Source organism: Anastrepha obliqua, chromosome 5 (assembly GCF_027943255.1).
Source record: "Anastrepha obliqua isolate idAnaObli1 chromosome 5, idAnaObli1_1.0, whole genome shotgun sequence".
Lineage (NCBI taxonomy): Eukaryota > Metazoa > Arthropoda > Insecta > Diptera > Tephritidae > Anastrepha > Anastrepha obliqua.
The window spans coordinates 88,670,617-88,693,927 of NC_072896.1; the positions used below are offsets into that span (position 1 = coordinate 88,670,617).

The 23,311-nt window shown below is 35.6% G+C and overlaps 1 protein-coding gene across 1 annotated transcript; it reads left to right on the top strand.

The window, feature by feature from the left end:
* Window positions 1-9,814: 9,814 nt before the first annotated feature.
* LOC129248870 (uncharacterized) lies at window positions 9,815-20,663 on the top strand. Its single transcript, XM_054888483.1, has 4 exons — window positions 9,815-9,837; window positions 14,076-14,182; window positions 19,819-20,301; window positions 20,404-20,663. Exons 1-4 carry the CDS (start codon window positions 9,815-9,817, stop codon window positions 20,646-20,648), a joined length of 858 nt encoding a protein of 285 aa, XP_054744458.1. The 3' UTR covers window positions 20,649-20,663.
* The last annotated feature ends 2,648 nt before the right edge of the window (window positions 20,664-23,311 follow it).

Consider the following 23,311-nt stretch of genomic DNA (forward strand, 5'->3'; position numbering starts at 1 on the left):
GGGACAGGTCTGGGATGTAGGGAGGGTGGGGAAGCACCGGAACCCTCATCTTGCCCAATGCGGAGGTGCAGAGGAAGGCGGTGTGCCCCAGCGCATTGTCGTGATGAAGGGTCCAATTGTTGACGAGGTCGGGCCGAACCCGGGCGACGCGGTTTTTCAGCCGAAGGAGCACTTCTTTGTAAAATGCCGCGTTTACAGTGCTTCCTGGAGGTACAAACTGTTTAGCTTTACGCAAAATTTGATCGAGTAACGTTGCTCCAACGATCGCTACATTTTCGCCACTGCAAAATCCTAACACACTTTTAAAACAGCTTTCACGCGCGGAGCGTTGTTGACTGCTCCGCTGTTGTCAGCGAACTGGGACCGGTTTCTAGTAGAAGAGGAAAGTCCAACGATCATTTTCCCCCACCAGCCGATTCGGTTGATCGCTTGGCAGACGCTCCGCGCGGAAAGGCTCATTACTTTTCAATCAAACCCTGTATTAGGACTTTTGACTTGATTGTGAAGCTATTCAAGGCTTTGTGACCCGATTGGCGGTCTGAAAGTATTTTAATTTTTACTTTCTCGAAACCTCTTTTGGATATGATACCCACTGTTTCCATTATGGTGAAGAGCTCCGCATGTAAAATCGTGGTATCTGTACTTAGTGTTAGGGATTTGTATGCTCTAGGCCCCACTATTCTGCTCTTACTCCTTGGGGACTTTTTGGAACCATCTGTGTACCATTTTTGTGAGTCATCATTTAGTCATGTTGGGTTAGTGTCCCACTCTTCCCTAGGGGGGAAGATAACCTTGTATCTTTTTTTAAAATTCCGTACGGTTTCCGTGTGGTCATTCGCCTGGGTTATGCATACTGCATGTGGAGCTCTGTTTAATGTATTGAGGTGTCAAGTAAGATCTCCTGGTTTTAGTTTTTCTTTCTTATAAAAAGAGAGTGCTTGCATGGTAGCTTCCTCTTGCACTGCTAAATGTAGCGGTGGTAAATTTAAAAGCGCTTCCCCTGTTATGCTTACGCACGCCAGCCTTTATAGATTATATAGTTTTGATATAGCAGTAGTTTGATTTGATTACTAAAGCCCCATATAGTACAATAGGTCTTACCATTTGGGTGCAGATCCAGAAGGTCATTTTAGGGTTCAGACGCCAGGATTTACCCAAGAGTTTTTTTGTTGCCCAGAGGTTTTTCGTTGCCTTCTTTATTACTGAGTTGAGGTCGGCCTCTCAAGTGAGTTTTTTATCCAAGATAACTCCTCGATGTTTAACCTCTTCCTTTAGAGGTACCTCTATTCCATTTATTCCCAGGGTGAGTATATTTAGAACCCTTTTCCTCGTAAATGGGATAATATGTGGTGGTTTTGGAAAGGTTGATTGATAATCCCTCTTTTTTTATATCACTGCCAGGTTATATTTGAGGCATCCTGCACTAAGTCCTTTGTGGTCCTTTCGTGGTTGCCTTTAACTTATACAGAAATGTCATCTGCATACCCTATTGTTTTATAACCTTTATTGTTAAGGGTTTGTATTAAATTGTCAGCCAGGATAGACCAGAGCAATTGCCATAGTACACCCCCGAGTGGACAACCTTTCGCGGCTATAACTCGTAGGGTAACTTGCCCCAGAGGGACTGTGATTATCCTTTGGTTTAGCATGTTGCTTACCCATTTAACAATTGCTGGATCGGCTCTCCTATTGGAGAGTGCCAGTTCTATTGCTTGAAAGTTCACGTTATCAAATGCACCCTCAATGTCCATAAAAACACAGTGGGCTATTTCCTTTAGGTCAAGGGCCTTTTCTATATCGCGAACAAATATGTGTAGTGCTATAACTGTGGATTTCCCTTTTTGATATGCAAATTGCAGTTTATGGAGTGGAGTTATCGAGATAACCTCTTCTCTTAGGTAAGTAGCTTTTCGATCGTTTTCGACATGAAAGGCATAAGACTGATTGTCCTATAGGATATAGGATATACAATATAATTACAATATAATCGCTATTCACTCTCCACACGGTCTGCTACCGCAACGTCTTCGAGAAGAATTCAGCCGAAGTAAGTTGGCTGCTGTACCGTCGTCATGATTTTTTAGTCGCTATTTTGTGAGCTATGCCTAACTGCTTCATTACCTCAGTCAGATTTGGTATGCCAAGATCTCGATGAAGGTCGCAACTCCTTATATAGTACGGCTCGTTTATTAAGCTCTGCAAGATTTTGTTTTGCAGGCGTTGGATAGGCGTAATGTACTGTTGGCTAACGCATCCTCAAAATTGTGTACCGTAAGTCCAAACCGGCCTTAGTGTTTGTTTGTAAATAAATAATATGTTGCGGATTGATAAGCTTGAGCGCCTGCCTCTTCTCTTTTTTTTCTTAACATGAGTTCATATAAGGCTTAATATGTAGCATAAAAATATTAAAATTTCTAACCAAAAATTTAACCGCCGAGCCAGCGAATAACTACAACATTCGCTCCGCTTTCTTTTTCCAAAACTCAAATTACATTTCGAGACATCCGATACAAGACGTAACAGATACGTAAATCAGAGGCTTCTCATCGAGAACTGAAGCCGATTTCGAGAAATATGTTATTAAAATATTTTAATTATTTTATTACTCATTTGCTTATGTAAGTGAATTATTTCGATGGGCCCTATCTTGAAGGCGATAGATACCATACATTTTTATGAATAATTGATATTTTAAGTACTCTTACTCGTTTCCTGGTACTTTTTCTGCAACCGCGTAATTTTTGTAAAATAAATTTTGAGATAAATCGTGTTGCTTTAACTTTTTCACCGGAATAAGTACTTAGCCATACAATCTTGGAACTATTCCAGTCTCGTTGGTTTATCTGGTCGCATTAGTTAATATTTTTTTTCATCAAAAATGTGTATATCCAAATATAACCCAGTACCTACTACTAGAACTTTTAAATGCCAAGGCTTATGACTTTATTTGTTCGGTAACATCAAAATCGAAAGACAATTCATAGACAATCTGAGAAGAGTCAGACTGATCCGTCATCTTTAATTTATCATTATAGACCATCGCCATTATAGGCGGTCGCCGTAGTCGAATGGGTTGTGTAAGCATAAAAATTAGAAAAGTAATGTGAAACAATCTGCTATTTAGTATTATCAAAACCCAGACTGCTAAAATATTATTATTCATAACTTTTATACCATTTTTAAGGCTTTATTGAATCGTAAGAGCAACACATTTTGGCTATGTACAAGGTGGCACAAAATTAATCATCCTATCTGAAAATGTATAATTCTTGCAGATGGCGTCGTACGTGTCTCGACATTATTTATACAAGCAAATTTTGGTCATTTCAACTCAATGCAATTTTAGTCAAGAGAGTCAAGGAATTTTGGTTTTTGCTGATTTCATGGGCACCAGCATTTTCATGAGATTTCTGCTCAGCTTCTGTGATTTTCGAGATTGAAGAAGTAGCAATCAAATTGTGTGAATTTATTGTAATTGCACATAGAAATTTATTTTCGAGCAGCAGCAGAGTGAACGCTGAAAGCCGAGCCGAGCCGAGCCGAAAATGCGCTGCCGTGGATGTGAGCAAAAAAGTTAAAAACAGGTTGCACAGATTTTCATATCAAATCGCACAGACATCGCAGAGTGAAGTAAATTGGAGACGAGCGAAATGCTGATCAATGCGCCGATCAATGTTTTCCGTCGCTGGCACGTACATCAACGTCATATTTTATGCATATTAAGTATTTTTTATTTTTCATAAAAGGTGATAATGGGCAGGGTTGGGCATAATGTGTTAAATATGTTAATTAAGGGGTAACACCACTGTAGAAATTTCAAAAAATTGATTTTTTTTTTATAAGCTTAAAAAATTCTTTGAACCTTTTAAAATACAGAACAAAAAGTTTTATACGTTACCGAAGTCTATTTCATAAATATTTTAAGCTTTTAACCAAGCGTTAGTGACTGCTACCTAACGACTTCTCCAAATTTCCAAACTTTAAAAGCGTTTTTCTCAAAACACGTTTTCTGAAATTGGCACGCAGCATAACTCAAACAATTTTAAATATTTTTAATCAGGTTTTTCACTACGTCTCTATAATAACCTTCTGAAGAGAAGAGCGTAGGGGATTTTCGATAGATTAATTTAAACGATTGTTATAATTATTTAAGTGCCGTTTTTTTAGTCCAAAATAGAGTTTTTTCCTTCAAATGCTTGCTAATTCCACAAAAATAAATATTTTTTAAATCCCCTACCTGTTTCTCTAGATATTCTTATCTAGATTAAGAAAAAAAATCTTTCTTTGTTCCAGATTAAAATTTGCACCCTCTGTGCTGCGTGCCGCGGAGCTCCTTCAAGAGAAACCACATTACAAAAATGTCTCGAATGCCGCCATTTTGTAAAATTTTTCGATCAAACTTTGTAGTTTTGTATTTTAGTATATAAGTAATAACTTCCCAAATCAGAGTGATTGTTTTCCCTTTCCTTCTATACAAAAAAATTCTTTAAAAATCGGGTTTATTTTACGCGTGTACAGTGGTGTTACCCCTTAAGGGGACCCGATGGTCTAGATATTAAAAAAAACGATTTTTTGTTTTTTCGATATTTCAAAAGTATAGTACCTTAGGAATATACTGTGAAATTTTCTTGCGGAAATTCGCCTTTTTATAGCTTCTACAGCTCATTAGCTAGGTAGAGAGCGGTCCACACGCTCCTGTACCTCAAACTTTAAACTCATTTACCTCGAAACGACTTTTCTCGGCCTGATGTTGTGAAAAAAAACTATTCAAGCGAATCGTATGAAATGTTAATATGTTGTTCACAACATCAATGGCTATCGCCCGTATTAGAATCATATTATTATTTCAATTATTTCGTATTTTTTTATTAAAAAACTGAAAAAAAAACGATTTTTGGAGCATCAAAATCAAAACGGCGTCTATTGTCAATTTTTTTTTATTCTAGTACGGGACATAGTTACAGTCATGCTGATTAATAATTCTTTTGGTTTTTGTGTTTCAGATAAATAGAAGAGCCAAAATCAATAACACCGTCCCGGTCCAATTTATCGGGAGGGTTAACTTCAGCGCCATTTTTGAAATTATTAAAATTAAAAGAAGTCGTAAGCAATAAAAAATTTCAAAAATCAAAGCGACTTTTGAGCAACTTCAAACTTAAGTTTTATTTTACAAAAATCGAATAGACTTTGCAACCAAAAATTTTCTAAAAATTCTAATTCGAACGTTAAGCAGCTTGAAGATATATTTTTGATTTAAGGGGTTTAAGTTATGCAATCAACTATATACTTAAAAAAAAAAATTTTCGGAAAAAACGCAATATGATTTTTTTTTTCTTTTAATTTTTGTACGTAAAAGAAGTTAAATAAAAAGCCTAAAAATTTTAAATATCGTTTTTCATTTTTTTATTGAAAACAAATTTCTGAGAATACCCTAAATTTTCGAGCTCTAGACCACCGGGTGCAATAAGCGGATAGTTAAAACACTAAAAACTGAAGACTTTGTGATCAAGAAACCCTAATTTTAACTGCCACTAAAAATTGGTGATAGTGCAATTTAACTCCTGATTATGGGTTATTTTAAGCAGAATAATGAATGTTTTGATGTTTCGATTAGTGAAGCTTTTCTCACTCCGCTCTTTGGCATAAAAAGCTTCAGAAATCAGTTGGAAGTTCAATTATTGGATGATTTCCGCATTCAGAGCTGATTCTCTGCGCTATTTCACTATGCGTTGCTTAATCTTGGTCAGCGCTGATCGGTATCAACTTTACGCTTGGCGCGGTTTTCAGAGTTAGCTATGCGTGGGCTCTGAAAGAGTAGGAGATGGGATGAATAAAATTTGTATTTGAATTTTCATTAAAAAGCAAAATTGTAATAAAGCCATAAAATCGATGGCAAACACCAAATGCAATGCAATGAAAACCCTGCAAAGCAGAGAAAACCAAATCAAAACTTACTTCGTCGTTTTTATTTTTGTTTTGCTAAGGCTTGCTTTAAATATAATTATTGGCTTTAAACAAAACAAAAATAAAATCTAAATGTATTAGTATGTTTAAGTAGAAAAATCGTAAAATATAAAATAATCATACAATATTAAAAATATAATATTAAAACCATAAGTAAGTTGTTGAACTTTGAATTATTTTTATAAAGCAATAAGTATTTTTTTGTTTTTGTATGAACTACGTTACAAAATTATTTGTATATCAATTAAAACTATAATTATAAATAGAAAATGAAGGTAAAACATGTAGAGCAATTTAATTATAAATTATAAGGATTAATATTCACCAAATGCCTTTAAGTTTTTTAAGAATTAAATGTGAAAAAAAAGTTGACGAAATATGTAGAAGAAATGGCAAGTGAAAACATTGAAAGAGATTACCATTAAATCGTTGTTATTGTTGTAAGTATACCGTTGGCAAAAAGAAGAGAACTAGGAAAAATAGAAGAAAAAAAAACATTGAATAAAATAGAACACCAATTAAAATTGACAAAAGTAGAAAAAAGAATGTATTCGAAAATATGCAAAGTAGGAAATGCGGAATGAAGCCTCCAGCGTAGGAAAAATTCAGCAAGAATAAAATGAAAGCAGCAGTTTGACAAACTGCAAAGCAGAAGTGTCACAGTGAAACTGATAATGTTGAAAGTGCATGGCAATAACGGTGCAATGACAAATATGACTTACACTGAAAAGTGGATTTGTTCATTTGCATCAGACGAGAATTGAAATTGAAAAAAATAAATAAAATCTTAAAAAATATTAATGTGGTTTCGCAAATGCTTCGGTTCTCAATAAAAACAAAAACAAAAACCCTCACATTTACGCATACATATTTATGAAGTGACTGATATTCCGAAGCAAGCGCACATAGACACATACATACATACAAACATTCGTAGCTTAGTGTGCGTGCAATGTAAATGGAAAATCTGTGTCGGAAGTTTACTTTAGAAGCATTTTAATGCAAATAAATGTGTAGCCAAAAATTAAAAAGAAAAAAATTAAACACACAGAAAAGAAACGAAATTATTCATTTATAGGCGAAGTGAATTAAGGGGTTAGAGGTAGTCAGAGGTCCGAAAAAATGATGATTTTCAATAATTTTTTTTGTTAGTCAATTGCTTTACTACTTTAAATAGCATAGCATACAATACATAGCATTAATACATCATGTTTCGACTTAACTTTAGCAAAATTTCAAAACAAAAAATTAATAATTGTAAAAGTTATCGCTGTTTGTGTGGAGCCCGTTGCTCCGGAAATCCCGTGCGGTGATCATCACAAGCCCTTGGAGATTTATCTAAAATCTATCGGAAAGAGAAATTAAATTTATTAATAGATAATCTTATGCCTGATCGAAGCTTTTTTCCAAAATTAACAATATGGCGGCCTCAGAAAATATTTTTCAGATTGTCGAGAAAAAAACCGACAGTTAATTTAAAAAAAAAAAATCGAAATTAAAAAAAAAATCTTGGTTCAGGCACGAGGTTTTTCAAAAGCAGTATAAATTTTATTGAAATCTACCAAGCTATTTTCAAGTTACAGTGATCACCAGTTCAAAAAACATAGTTTTGAGAAAAACGCATTTAACGTTTTTCTATCGATTTATGTAGAGTTATATGAATTATTTAATTACTTACACTGTGCCATCTATTCCTGGGCCATATAATAGGTCTTCAGCCGTTATAGCTGCTTCCAAAATACTGATTTGCTGTTGCCTACGTAGCATTCTACCTTCTCGAGTGTTATCGTTAGCGCACTTATCTGCTACTTTTGTACGTGCAGAATCCAGCTACTTGCTCTCGAACGCTCTGGAGCGCCCGAGCGCCCTTTGTTAATTTTTGAATAACTCGAAAAGTATTTGTCGGATTCTCTTTAAGTTTTCACGCCATATTTTTTATTATACTTTAAGAAAATGCAATTTTTTTTTTAATTCTAACTACCCCTAATCCCTTAAAGAAAGGAATTATTAGCACTGGTGATCACAAAAACTGCAACAAACAGACTGCCCGTCAAATGTTGTTGTAATTACAGAACATCTATTTTTAATACTTTTCATTCATCTCAATGAATTGAAAATATTTTCAATAAATTAAAGTATGAAAGTTAAAATACTTTCAATAAATTTAAAACATTTTAGCTACACAAAAAAAGGAAAAAAAAAATTATAAAAGAAAAAGAAAATTGGAAGTTTTGCATTTTATTTGTGTATAAAATAAAATGCCTATTTTACATAATTTTGACTTTTGCATTATTTTGATACTCATAAAAAAAGCCATTCGTTCCTAAAAAATTCTGTTTTTGAAACAATGACGCGAAAATAAAAAAAATGACTGCTGCCTTAATTTGTGTGAAACAATGAAAGGGTGCAGTTTTTATGATCGCCAGTGATATTCCTGTTTTAGAATAAAAAAACTCCAAAATGTGTACTTATAAATGGATTTATTAAAAACTTTAAAGAAACTTACGTAGCCGTATGCTAAAAATTATTAAAAACAAACGAATAAGTAAAAGCGCAGTTGAAAAGCGCAAGCGTAAAATATAACTAAATTAAAATTCTGATAATAAAGCCACATCAAAATAATACCTAGACTAAATTAAAGTTCAGTGTTAACAATTCATAAATACATACACAAATGCATATAAAAATACCTACGTGCATACGTGCATACATAAATATTGACTAAGTAATCGTCTGCATGTTTGCCTAGTTAATCAAAAATAAAACTATGTATGTAAAAATATCATAATTAAAAGCCATGGCAGAGGTATGCAACGCCAGAGCTGGAGCAAGAGCAAGCAATGCACACCTACACACACGCATACATCTATGTATTCATGTACATACACATGTGTGTGTGAACCAAGCGTCGTGCTGGTGTTTACGTTGAGCTCGGTAGATGTCTTGCTTGGGACAGGATGTTTGGAAAGGCAAATGTAATAACAAAAACATTTAAGCGAAGAAATAAAAATTATAATAAAAAATCGTTAAAACGTCTTTTTTGCTTATCTCGTTTTGATCTCATCCGGAACAGCTTACAGTGGTTATGTGTATATGTGTTATATTGCTCAATTTTCTTCTAAGTATGAACTACACCGGTCAACACAATTTATAGGTTGGGGACTCTCAATGCAAAATTTTGGTTTCTTTTACTTTGCGTTCTTTTTTTAACAAAGTTTGCTTTTGTAGAAACCATTTTAAGAAAAATTACAGACCTTTTCAAAATTTTATTATAAATAAAAATCGCTAAAATTGCTAAACAAGCTAACGTCTGACGGTGGCCAGAGAGATTACTATTTTTATTAGTTGCTAGAGCGCCGGTTTTGGGCGCATTTTGTCGATGACCAGAGAGATATTTGATCTAATTTGTACTGATTACTGATCAGACAATCATCCAATTGAACATTTTGTGCCTAAGAGATGGTGCGGTTTTTGTTTTTGTAACAGAGAATCCTGTTAGAGTGATAGTCTTTGGCCGAATATGAATCCGAGCCGTTCGCACATACGCACGTCTATCGTGTGAGCGAAGGTATAGTCTGGGCTATGCTCCTGCTAGGTGATTTTCCAGCCTGCTACTGCTACTTTTACTGCCAGCACTATTAAGTTTTGTTTGATATCCATCAACGTTTTTTAGACATGGCAGCGAGTTCAGACATGGCTAGAGGACCACTGATTAAAGATGGCCATAGAGAAACCCGAGCTTATCCCTCTAACCAACCGACGTATCCCATTATGTAGAAGTAGATACAAGTACTCGATGCCACTTTATCGATAAAAAGAGTAGTCAAATAACTAAGAGTGCACCTAAATCATGTTGCTACAAGAGCTGCCAAAGTAAGCGGCATGTTAAGTAAGCTCATGGGAAACCTTGGAGGTCCAACGCAGAACAAGCGAAAACTTTTAATAGACCCGACGAATTCGATTCTTTTATACGGATACGAAATATGGGCAGATTCGCTTAGGGTGCAATGCCGGCGGAAAACTCTGCAATCTGTGCAACGCGCCTGCGCTCTCAGAGTGGCTTCTTCATACAAAACAGTATCTGAAGCAGCGGTTTTAGTTATCAGCGGAACCATCGCTATAGATATTCTAGTATAAGAGAGCAAACAGAGCTGGGAGGTAAAAATCTCAGGAATCCCAGTACCACGCTTCTCCGATATTAGAATTCAAACGCTCACACTTTGACAGGCAAGATGGAAATCTGAACGGCACGGTAGATGGACAGCGAGACGAGTACCCGATCTAAAAAAGTGAGTAGAAAGATAGCACGGTCAGGTTAACAATTACCTCACACGTCGAACTTGGGTCCTTTCGCAAGTATTTGTGGCGAATGGGAAAAGTGAGCCTATCAAACTGCATATATCGAAATGCTGAGTATGATGATGCGGAGCACAAATTAAATGGAAACTTATGCTGAAGAGCTTTGAGCATCGGTTTCTCAAAACAGGTGACTCTGGACGCAGGGTGAGTAAGTAAGTGTCCTTTTTAGGACGCCGTCTTGGCCCTTTACCTCGAAGCAATGCGGAAGCAGTTCCGGGGTAGGGGGAAAAATCCAAGAGAAGAGGAGGGATATTTGTAGTGGAATCACCACACACGTAGTAGCTTTACTATATGGTGCGAAGGCATTTTTAACCCAACCTCACCGCCAACAAAAAAAAATCAGTGTTCTTTATGTTTATTTATAATAATTTAGCTTTCTTTTTTGACTTTTTAGAATAACCTGAAGTAAGAAAACATTTTGAGTTATTGTCAAGATCGCTGACAGACTACCGCAGCCGCAGCTATTAACAACTCCTTTTATGTTTTGTTTCCCTTACTTCTTCCTTTTCTTGATTTTGTTCTCAAGTTTTTCATTTCCATTTAGTTTTCCTCTTTCGGATTTTATATTTACGATATCTTAATAAAGACGACGAGCATAGCGGGGCGTATGAGTTACTTCCACATTCGTCTGAGACGATCTGTTAATTTTGCTTGCTTAGTGAGAAACTTCATCGTAGCACCATTTTAATAACAGCTGATGTTTCTTCAAAGAAGATGTTTGTTCGCCTGTTTATTAAGCGATTTTTGAATGAGAATTATTTCTTACAGATTAAATCCCTAAGCTATAACTTCAAGTCAAGTCTTCGTCTTCTCCCCAACATCTGCATTTCGCACAGTTTTAAATAGTTATTTTTAACTATGCACGGATATATAGTTGGAGAGAATTCGAAGTTACTGTGGTGATGTTTGCTTGCAAATCATCCGAATTTATGCTAAACTTTGATTATCAGAAAACAGTGGACTTAATTAATTATAAACTTGTTTTAGAATCCATTGGTGAGTATTTCGTTAGCCCGATAATCTTCAAAACAGAACTTTCGTGTATTGGCAGCATCTTTGGAATCAGAAGTAATGCAGAGCTTCCACGCTATGCTATCCGCTCAATAATTAAAACTTAGGTATACTACTGATTTTTGTTGGCGGAGAACGTTAAAATAAATTACCGTACAATGGCAGAATCAGAAGAGCTTGCATGCATCTCAAATTTTTATAGGAGCAATAGCAGTTTCTAAAGCGTTGCAGCTATTATTTACTGCCGAGACTTCTCTGAACACATTAACTACCGTTTGCACATACTTGTACTTTTTGTTGAATTTCACGAAACTTCCGTGTGCATACATTTGAGTGTGCCAATAACCGTTAATTTTAATTTCGAATCAAATAAAATTAGAATTCTTTGTTTCAGCTAAAATTTTAAAGGATTGCATTTTCAGTTCTTATTTTGTCACGTCTAATTATTCTTTGTCTAGGGTCTCGTGCAACATCGCTAGTGGGTTAGTAGGTATTTCAATATTAGTTTTCGCTTCGAGTAATTTGTAATTCTAAAATGTAATTTAAGGCGGCTCTGTTGGAGCGCTGCCTAGGTATGTTTGCTGCATATATTTATACCCGTTGGTTCATCTGTTCGCCACTTACTAATGCTTGGCAGGGTAAACAATTTTTTTGAAAAACCGCTAGTGTACTTTTTACATATTGTGTTTTTTTATGAAATTATAAAGGGTGGTTAAGTTTCAAGAGCCGGTGTTGATTTTGAATAAAATACCTTTCTTTTTTTTAATTATTGTCATTTTTCTTTATTATGATAATATTGATAATAGAACAAAATATCGGCCAAATGGCCGCCGCGGCCTCCATCCGATGGTCCAAATTTTCGATGACGCTGAAGCATAATTGAGGTTCTATGCCGTTAATGTGCCGAATTATCTCATCCCCATTATTGCTGGCTTATCGACATATACCTTTTCTTTCAAATAACTCCAAAGAAAGAAGTCCAACGGTGTCGTTGACGTTTAGGTGTGGTTCACATTCAACATCGGCCCTTGAAATTTAACCATCCTTTATATTATATAAACTTTTGAACTCGCATGTAAGGTGGAAGTTTATCAAAACTTGCAAGAAAATGTAACGCTTAAAAGGCATCATATCGAAAAAATCGTAAAAATTTTAAAAATGTAAGAAATTGTTTCCAATTTTTTAAATTTAACGTCCGAAAACTCCCGGCAGAAGAGAAGTAAGGAGTTGACGAAGCATTTGTTGGAAAGCCTAGACTATTAGCTATCATTACAGATAACTATAATCTTCATAGAATCTACTTCAAGAAAATGATGACTTGTTAGCAAAAAAGTACCTAGAATTACAAAATATCCCCAACCTCCAAACCCAAGCAATTCACGCTACCACTCCCATACAATTTTTGTTCTTATCATCATCCCTTACCTTCTCACGTCTACGGTTCCATGAAAAACGGTACATCCTGTTTTTAATTCTTTTGAACTTCACCCGGCACCAGAGAAACTTTGTTTGGAAACAATGGAGGCTTGGCATAGGCATATTTGATGGATGACCGCTACATGTAAAAGCGCGCAATTTATGCTTAAGGAAACCTTCTTCGGCAGGAATTTTGAAATAAAAATTCTCCATCGTGAAATTAGTACTAACCTTTCCTTTGCAATGAGCATATGGACCATCGTCGATCATCGTGTTTGAAGCAAGTATTTCTTCATTTATTAAAATCCTGTAAGTAATCTTACAAAAACTGTATTAAGTACTAAAGACCAGCCAAAACTCAACGCATCATACGCACGAGAACAGTCATTTGCCTTCATGCGAAATATCAACTGATATACATATATATATATACATACACATTTTTACATACATACATATATAGGGTGATCAATTAAGAGGAGTTTTTTTTCATGAGGCGCATTTCTGGCTCAATGGTTACGTCAATAAGCAAAATTGCCGTATTTGGGATGAAGAGCAACCAGAACAGGTTCAAGAGCTACCTTTACACCCAGAGAAAACAACGGCTGATAAACCAGCTACGATTGAAGCTCTGGAAGCCAACATTACGCGTGTTATTCACGAAATGCTCGAACGAGTGATTGAAAATTGGACCTTCAGAATGGACCACCTTAAGCGTAGTTGCGGCCAACATTTGAATGAAGTCATATTTAAAAAGTAAATGTCAAAGAATGTCCTTTCAAATGATAAATAAAGGTTTTGAACGTAATTTACATTTTTGTTTTTTTTTTTAACTATTGAAAAAAGCACCTCATGATTGATCACCCTATATATACATATTCACATTCACATTCAAAACGCATATGCGATGGAAGAAACATACCAAACTGATAAAACCACTGCGTTTCATGCCTCAATTAAGACCGATAATGGCATTTTTTAATTTTCCCAAATGACAACCAAACAACAATCAATAGTCAGCTCAACACAAAAACAATTCCGAAGATGGTATCTACATTTATGTAAAAGCATTGCGAGTGCAGGTAGTGGATGTGATAGCAAAAATTCATCTCCTCTTGTTGAATATTGGAATATCTCTTTTTCATTAATTTGTTTTACCATTTCGATTCCACTGCCACAAAAATCGTTTCTGCCGAAATATTTGGCAGTCGAAATTCAAATTTTTCTATTCAGTTTTGCTAGCAATTCACGAAAGTTCAGTTCATTTAATACTGATTTTACTTCGCTTTTGGAATTTCATATTTATTGCGCGCTCCGAAAACTAGGAAAGCAAATTGTGCGAAAATATTTAAAATGCTTGCATACAAAAATTGCAAAAGTGCATTGATTGTGTTTGTATTATGTGGCTGTCTAAGTTTTACGCTAATCGAAGGTGGGTATATGCCATAGTTTTTAACTTGGATTGCATATTCACCCAAAGGACCAGAAGCACATTTTTCATATTTATTATTTCATTCCATACTTTCGTTACACATTTTTTATACAACGAAATTAGAAATAAAGAAAATAGAAATTAAAAAAAAAGAATTAGTAATTTTTCAAAATTCTTAAATATATATATACATATATTATATACATATATCCTTATATCCTTTGTTGGGTATTTGGCCGAGCTCTTTCTCTAATTTACGTGCCACGCAGAAGCAGCTATGGGCTCATTTTCTGCTAGAAGGTTACAATTGAACAATTCTTTATATAGGTACACCTACATGCATAAGCAAATATGCAGAAATAACCACCAGCTCTTCCTTTATGCCCTGTAAAAAATTCATAGCGATATCTGTCGGGGGTTTTTTTAGCTGCATGAGAATTAACGATACCATGGTTTGACAGCTGAGAATGGGAAATTGTGTTGAGATTTCTGTTCAATAAGGTTTGTTTAGTCATTAGGAATCGTTTAACGCTTCCGAATTGTGAAATTGTTTGAAAAATAAATCTGTTCGCGAAGTTCACAGAGCATTGGCGGCTTCATCGGTGCTTAATTCTTTCGAAATGAGGGAAAAGCTGCTGTCGTGTTTATTTTTGAGATTTTTTTTTACTGACGGCAGGAGGTGTTATCTTTCCTATGAAAATATATAGAGTAGGCGCTAAATACCAAAATTTAATGAGATATAAAATTATAAACCTTCAATTTTTTCCAAAATTCTGAGTAAAAAGTTTGAATTTTTGACGAAAATTTACTGAATTCTTAAAAATTTAATACAAACTTCAAACTTTTTTTTCCAATTTTGCTATGAACTAAAGTCAACAGTTTGACGGCGACTGTATGTAAAGGGTGCTCAATTTAGAGAAATCGGAAAACAATGAAAATTTAAATTGGGTGCTCTTTATTATTTTTGGGTAGAACCATTCCTGGCATTTATTTTTAAAGATATTTCCTTTCAAATGTTGTCCGCAATTGCGCCGTGATTCGGCCATCCGTATACACCAATTTTGAATAAGTTGCTGGAGGACTTCGTTCGGTATCTCATGAATAACTTTTCGTAATAGTGGCTTCCAATGCTTCAATCGAAGCTACTTTATCCACAAAGCAGTTAGACTGTACATACCCCCACAAATAAATACATAAATAAAATAAAGGTGTGATATCACACGATTTTAGAGGCCAATGCACAGGACCGAGAAGAGAGATAAGTTGCAACTGCCAACTAAATCTTGCTAAAACCTGCAGTAAATCCATTTTTCACGGTGTGTCACGATAAGTAGCGCCGTTCTGTTGGAACCAAATGTTGTGGAGATCACGTAATTCAATTCACGGCATCAAAAAGGCGATAGCGTTTTCCATTCACTGTTACATTGACGCCAGCCTCGTCTTTGAAGAAATATGAACTGATAATTCCTCAAGCCCATGGACCGCATCAAAAGGTTGGTTTCAATGGATGTAATGGCTGCTCTTAAATGGTTTCGGGTTGCCTTTCAACCCAAATATGGCAATTTTGCTTATTGACGTAGCCATTAAGCGGAAAGTGAGCCTCATCACCATACACCATAAGTTGGTCTTATCGCTGAACTTTTCGCAGAACGTTGATTTTCATAATATATTTCTACGATTTGTAAATGTTGTTGCCGCATAAGTCTTTCCTTGATGAATGTCAATTAATACTGAAAAAAATTATGCATTTAGTTTGACAGTAGTCACGCGTGAAATATTGGAAAAAGTACCTCCAATCTGATCATCCTTTATATGTGAAGATCATCTTCCTCAACTTTAGTACACTTTTACAATAATTCTTCAATGATTTTATAGCAATTCTGTACTCTTTTTCCGAACGCTCTTCGAAATACTTTCTGTTGAATTCCTACGAATTCGGCACTAACTTTCCGAGCAGCTTTTCCGTATGTAATACTTCAACTAAAATATTATATGCAGTGGCCGTACATCTGAGTTGTTTATGGTATATATCAACAATTTCAATGCTTAGTCAAACGTGGATTCTTACAAACAATATCATACACGTCTTCAATGATTTCTGATACTTGTCCTCTCTTTGATGTCCACTGCGCGGTTAATCTTCAACGCTTGTACGATCACGTTTAATCTCTAAAAGCCATCGTTGCACAATTGGGAACGAAAGAGCAAATCGCTTTTGACGATATATTTTTATTAATTTGTGTTATTGGATGTATGTTATTAATTGTTGTTATATTTCTAAGCGAGGATTTTTATTACTGCACGATATTCGAGTATTTACATTGCCAAAAAAAAAAACAGAAAATACTCACCAACACGTAAACTTCAAAAGGCTTCAAAGGCAAAAGGCTGACAAAAATTAGTTGGCAGTTGTAAATACAAGGCGAAATATTCAGATGGCATACAAATTTTGATTGTTCTACCGGTTAAAAGGTGTCACTTTCAGTACTTTTCAACCAACCTGAGTTTATGTAGCACAACAAGAAATATATTTAATTGCACTTAGTTTGAGTTTGGGCGATACTGATATTCCTATATTTCGTTATATGTGCACATTAGGGCGGATCGATTTAAAAATCGCTCATTGCTCTGTGAAAATCGTATTCTAGGGATCAAAATAAGAAACTTTGCCGAAGGAACCATACCTCTAAAACGAATTCTGATGTCCCCCAATTTGGGTCGAACGAAAAATCCCACTTTGACCCATTTAGAGTGCACAAATCGACCCGGCCTAGTACACTTACATATTTACGCATGAGGACGTGCCAAAATCAGAACGTGTTAGTCACACATCTAATAACGGCGTACAAGTTATGGGAGATGACGCGTTTCGTTTTCGTCTTATCAATCGCAAATTTTTATGATTAGAGTTTTGTATTGTATTTGTGTTTGTGGAAGTTGCAAAAATTACACACACACATACGTACATTTAGCGTGTTTGAGGGAAGAGCATAACTCAAAAAATTAAAAATTTGAGGAAACCGACATGACAGTTTTTAATTTATCATGAAGCGCTGAATGAAAGTAAACACAAATTTTTATCTGATTTGATACCACAAATAGTTACCGCCATTAAGTTTTTGCACAGTAATTTGCACAAAGAGCTGATTATTCTTTTGCCTTGTTTACACGAGTATAAGATGTTCCTTGAGTAAACAAATGTGAGAAACCAGCATCATCATCACCATTAGCACTACAGTCTTGCGCAGTTGATTGCTCCTGCAACTAGAAATCCCCACTTCAATCGATTCTCTACTGTGTCTTGCAAGTTTGCGATTCCAAGTTCCGCAGTTCACCTGTGATCACATCAATCCAGCGTTTACTTGGTCTAGCTCGTCGCGCTCCGTCCAATTAATAGTCTATAGAAGGCTATACTGGCTGCTCTGTTTTTAGGCATTCTGTGCATACTATATGCCCGAGATTTTCATATGGAGATACCATAAGAATAAAAAATAATTAAATTTTGTCAAAATACAACTTTGTTATTTCGAAAAAAATAGTCTATTTAAAAGAGTAAGTACATTAATAAATACCGTTTTAATAAAATTTGAGAAACATAAAATATTGGAAAATAATTTTTGAAGAGAGCTTCCCAAAATCGGTTCAATATACAAAAGAGTTCAATAAATAAGCAGCCATATTTGAAGGCAAGTGTCGCTACAGAAGGAAGTTTATATTATTAATTATAAATTTCAGACTGACTCAATGATCAGTTCGACTTCATATTCATAGGTGTTTCGTGCTTCTCACTTCTGAGGAAATAAGCAATATACATAGATTCGAAATACGCCCTTCATTTGTAAAATGGAAAAATATGCTAAGAAATAAAAGCAAATTTACATATGCACTCACCATCCACGATATAGTTTTCAATATAAGATACAATAATTCAAACATCTAATGACCATAATAAAGAGAGGTTAGGCCACCTGTTCTAGAACAAATTGTAGGAAATTCTATTATACTCATATACGACTTTGGTCAAAAAGTACACTGAATATATTCAGAAAATTCAAAATACAAATTTATTCCACAAAAGTCATATTATCGCCATCAACTGCAATGCACTTAAGCCAGCATTTCATCCAGCTCTCGGAACATTTCTGGAACTATACTTTCGACATCCGAGCCGTCTTCGACTTTTCCATTACTTCCTTTCGGCTGCTACATGCGTTCGCCGTAGTGGTTCTTTTTTCACTCAATCAAACAGAAAAAAATAGCAGTGAGCCATATCAGGCGAATTCGATGGCTGTTGGATGGGATTCGTTTCGTTCTTGGTCAAAATTTCTCGGATAATGATGGCACTGAGTGACAATGCGACATCCTGGCTCCAAATCCACAAGTTGGTTTCCCACTAAGTCTTTTATTTGTTGGAAAATTACCTCACGTAAACGTCTCACAATGCCCAAATAATAGTAACTGTTGGACCTTCAGACAAAATTCGTGGTGTAAAATACCACTATAATGTGAAAATGACGTGGTTTGTTTAGTCTTGATTCATTCAGATCACGCCTCGTCTTGAGCAATGATGCGTTTGATGAATGTTGGATCTGATTCAGCCTTGGAAATCATGTCTTGGACGATATTTGATATCTGTGGGGTTGTTCTGTTGGGCTAAGTTTGCAGCAACACGGGACAAACCTAAATCATTAACTACAATGACCTAAACAGATCCAATGTTCAAATTCAGTGCCAGCTCTCAGATGGTAAATTTGTGGTTACTCATCAACTTCTTTTTCACTTTATTGATGCTTTCAACAGTTTTCGATGTCGACAGTCTGTCATTAGGTTCGTCTTCCTCGATGGCCACATGATCTCTTATGAAGCATTTATGCCACTTGTAAACGGCTGTTGGCTGTTTTCTTTAGATTATCATCACTGAAACAGTTTACCAACATATCTAAGGTTTTTGCACCATTGCAACCATTTTGGACGCAGAATTTAATACAAACTCGTTGTTGCAAATTCAAATCCATTTGTAAAACTGTAAAATCGAAAACAACTGCAAAGGTAGGTTTAGTCAAGTCGACGCAACTTTTACGATTGTCAAAGCAGTCAAGTGCACGAAAACTATATATTACTAAAAGCATAAAATATCAAATAATAGAGAAGATTTTTTCCTAATAGCGGTCAATCTTAGGCAGGTAATGACAATCATCTGAGTGTATTTCGGTCATAATAATCTATCTGCCGTTCAGAGGCGGCATAAGACTGCAGATCACTCACTTTGTGGAGCAACATTAAGACGCACTTTGGAAGTAGAAGAAAAAACTAAGTCAAATATCTAACAGCCGATGTACGCGCCAATTACATATGTCGGTACATACATATATGAGAATATATTCTTATACATAAATAGTTCAAGGCTTCTTCTTAGAGTCTCAAAAGGCTCGCCATTAACTTCTAAAGTTTAAAAACTGCGAACAGTTTTATTAATCCTCATAATCCCGCCACTAACGTCGTTATTATTAGAAAAACCTATAAATTTAAGCTATTATAACTTAAATAAAATAACAGAATTTTTGAAATTATGGAATAAGAGTTTTAAATTCTATTCATAAACTATTTTATTTATAAACCCATATATTCTCCCACAGCTCTGCAATGCTACGATTGCCACAATTGCGAAGACGCTGAGGATTTCACCGAGCTGCAAATCTGCGTTGACTTTTCAGCAACTGTCAAGCCCACGCAGCGCACAACAACAACAACAACTTCATTTTCTAACAACTCATCTACTACAAACACCACTGCACTCAATACCACGCGTGTGCCAGGCAATGGCGAAGATTCTGAATATAGCAATGAGGACTATGAAGGAATCGACGATGGACCGTCAGCAAATACTACTTTGCGCCCCGGTAATATTAAAACATCCCAAAGAACAACAACAAAAAGGGCCAGTACTACACAACTAACCACTACAAAACGATTGCCAACCAGCGCGGATGGCAGCGAGGAGTTGGATGGCGATGATAGCGATAACGATAGTGACTATGAAGACGATAGGCTGTTGCGGCGAAGCAATCGCATGTTTGGCAGAGCCGATGAGTTTGTGTGCTATATGGTGAAATTTAAAGGTGAGATGAGAGCGAAGAGAATAATGAGAATCTTAATTACTTTTTTTCATGATATTTTCTTTTCGATGATTTTTCATGATATCTCTTTTTCATGCATAAAAGTCAACGACAGCATTGTCACGAATCGTGGCTGCACCACAATGGTGCGTGCTAATAATCTTATGACTTGTAATTCACTTACTTCTGGAGAAGAACTGCACGATTGCCAGCTTTGCAGTACGAATGGTTGCAATAAATTTGCCGAAGACGATGGCACTTTGGAAGCTCTGTGGAATGGTGGTGAAAAAGTTAGCACAAACGCTTGGTTCATAATGCCAATTTTGGCAATGCTGGTGTTGTGGCATTAAGAAAATCTTGTAATTTATTTCAGTAAAAATGTTAACTCAAAAGAAAAATGATATGCATCAAATTTTATTCACTGTAAGCCAAAAGCGAGTCATGAGCTTTATTTAAATAAATCAACCCTGGTTGAGGGTTATTTTTTTTCTTCTTTACAATGAAAAAAGGTTAAACAGTTTTTGGAAATTTCGACATTTTTTTTTTCTATTTGGGAAATTCTACGCAATCTCTTACTCAAGTCAATAACATCTGCTATTACTGTTTGATAATATACTTATACAATGCTGCTGATTATATATGGGGTGTTTTTTTAGCTGCGTGAAAACTATCGATATCGATAACTATGGTTGGGCAGCAGAGCATGGGGAAGTGTGTTGATATTTCTGTTCAGTGTTCAGTTTGACAAGTCATTACGAATCGTTTAAGGTCAGAACAAGGCTTCCAAATTGGGGAAATTTGGAAAAAATCACAAACACAAAAAAAAATTTAAAAACAAATCTGTTCACCAAATTCATGGAGCGAGGTGTTGAAGAAGACACATAAATGTCGATTCGTCGTCGTTTTCAACTTATTGGTCTTTACACTTCGACTACCAGGAAAATTGTACGTAAGTATCTTGGCTTGCATCCCTATAAAATACAGATCGCGCAAGAATTAAGGTCAAATGACCATCGTTGCGTCTTAGCTTTGCTGATTGCGCTCATTTAGATTTATTATTCAGATTTTCTGGAAAACGCAGTCAAAAATTAGACTGATCGAATGGGACATGTAACTCGTAGCCCCGGCGGACATGTGCCGGATTTCATATGCGAAAAATAAATGCTTTGAAATTAACTAACATAAAATATTATATCACAAAAAAATGCATTCCAACAATTTGCCTGTTTTGTGTTATCATTTTAAGTTATCGAGCTCTTAAAAAAACAACTTTTACATCAAGACGTGGTTAGGGTAAAGGATGTGGTCTCGTAAGCAGTCAGACCTCGTATTGCAGGCGGTCACTGAAACGACCTGATTCTCACCAAAAGCCTAACTCTCCGTCCCTGACTCCAAGCGCCACATCCTGCAAAATCATGTCAACTCATGAGCTCAGCCTGGCGGAGGGTATCTGTTTTTAGCCACCACAACTTACTTGTGTTCTTGGGTCAGTTAGAAAAACTGCACGATTGATGGAGCATCATTGTGAAACAAGGATCGCAGCGGATGAACCAGCAGGCCAAAGGTACCTACAAAAACTGCTCTAAATCGGGGAGTCTTTCTAGCTGCTGAAAAGGCGCCAGGTAGGCGTCTGCCTCCAGGTTAGGAGCGGCATTTAATACCATACGGCCGGTCCGAAGGACGGACTCGGATGCATGACCTAATCAGCTGCCTATCTAAAATTTAGTGATAATTGAAACCACAAGTGACCCAATGCCTCATTGTGGAGCGGAAGGAATAAATATAAGTAATTCAAGAGAGTCCGAAAAAAATTGTTCTATGACCAAACAAAGTAGACTATTAAATAATTTGTTTAAGGTGTTAGGGGTAGTCAGAGGCCGAAAAAATTTTCAATAATTTTTTTTTGTTAGTCAATTTGCTTTACTTTACAAAAATAAAAACATAGCATCAATACATCATGTTTCGACTTGGCTTAAGCAAATTAAAAAAAAAAATTTATATTCGTAAAACTTATCGCTGTTTGTGTGGAGCCCATTATTCCAGAAGTCCCATTCGGTGATCATCACAAGTTCTTGGAGATTTATCTAAAATCAATCGGACAATAGAAATTAGTTTTATTAATAGATAATCTTGTCCCTGATCGAAGCTGTTTTCTCAAAATTATCAATATGGCGGCCTCAGGAGATATTTTTCAGACTTTCGACAAAAAGCCGACATTTAATTTACAGTCGAAATTTTTGAAAAAAAAATCCTTCGACCAAGCAGGAGCTTTTTACGGTTTTTAAAAGCAGTATACATTTTATTGAAATCTACCAAGCGGTTTTTAGGTTACAGTGATCACCAGTTCGGAAAACATAGTTTTAAGAAAAACGCATTTAAAGTTTTGCTATCGGCTCCGGAATGCCAGAGCGACCTTTGTTAATTGTTGAATAACTCGACAATTTTTTGTCGTTGGATTCACCTCAAATTTTTACACAATATTTTCTTCAAGAAAATGCCAAAAAAAATTCAATTTTATGAAAATTCTGACTACACCTACCCCTTAATTAATATTTAGCCGTGCCATTGAATTACCATTGAATTTCCTTAGATAAAATGCGCTTTTCCGTAAATTTGGTACAAAAGGCTTACAGATTAATAAAATGATACCCTATCCGCTATTTAAAAAAAACGCTAACTATATTTTTATAATGACCCTTCTCCTCATTAAAAATTAAAATAGAAAAATATTTATCTCGTTTTTGTTTTTATATATTTGGTTTAATTTTTTGAGAAGAGAAATTAACAGAAGAGAAAAAATTATTACAGATCGATATTCATTTCACACATTCAAGTATCATTTCATGTAATCGACGCAAGCGCCTGCAACTGTAATGGCATTTTCTGCCTATTTACTTCATGCGAAGCAAAAGTTACTACGTTGCAAATGGGAGCTGGTAGATTCAGACCAGTTGATTGAGGGAAGTCGACCGAGACCACAATCAAATAATTCGCTGATGTCGATAGCCTGATT

Coding starts and splice junctions, on each gene's coding strand:
- LOC129248870 (XM_054888483.1), top strand. CDS start 9,815: ATGTTGCTACAAGAGCTGCCAAA. Junction 9,838..14,075: donor TTGCTACAAGAGCTGCCAAA/GTAAGCGGCATG, acceptor TCCGAAAACTAG/GAAAGCAAATTGTGCGAAAA. Junction 20,302..20,403: donor CTATATGGTGAAATTTAAAG/GTGAGATGAGAG, acceptor CATGCATAAAAG/TCAACGACAGCATTGTCACG.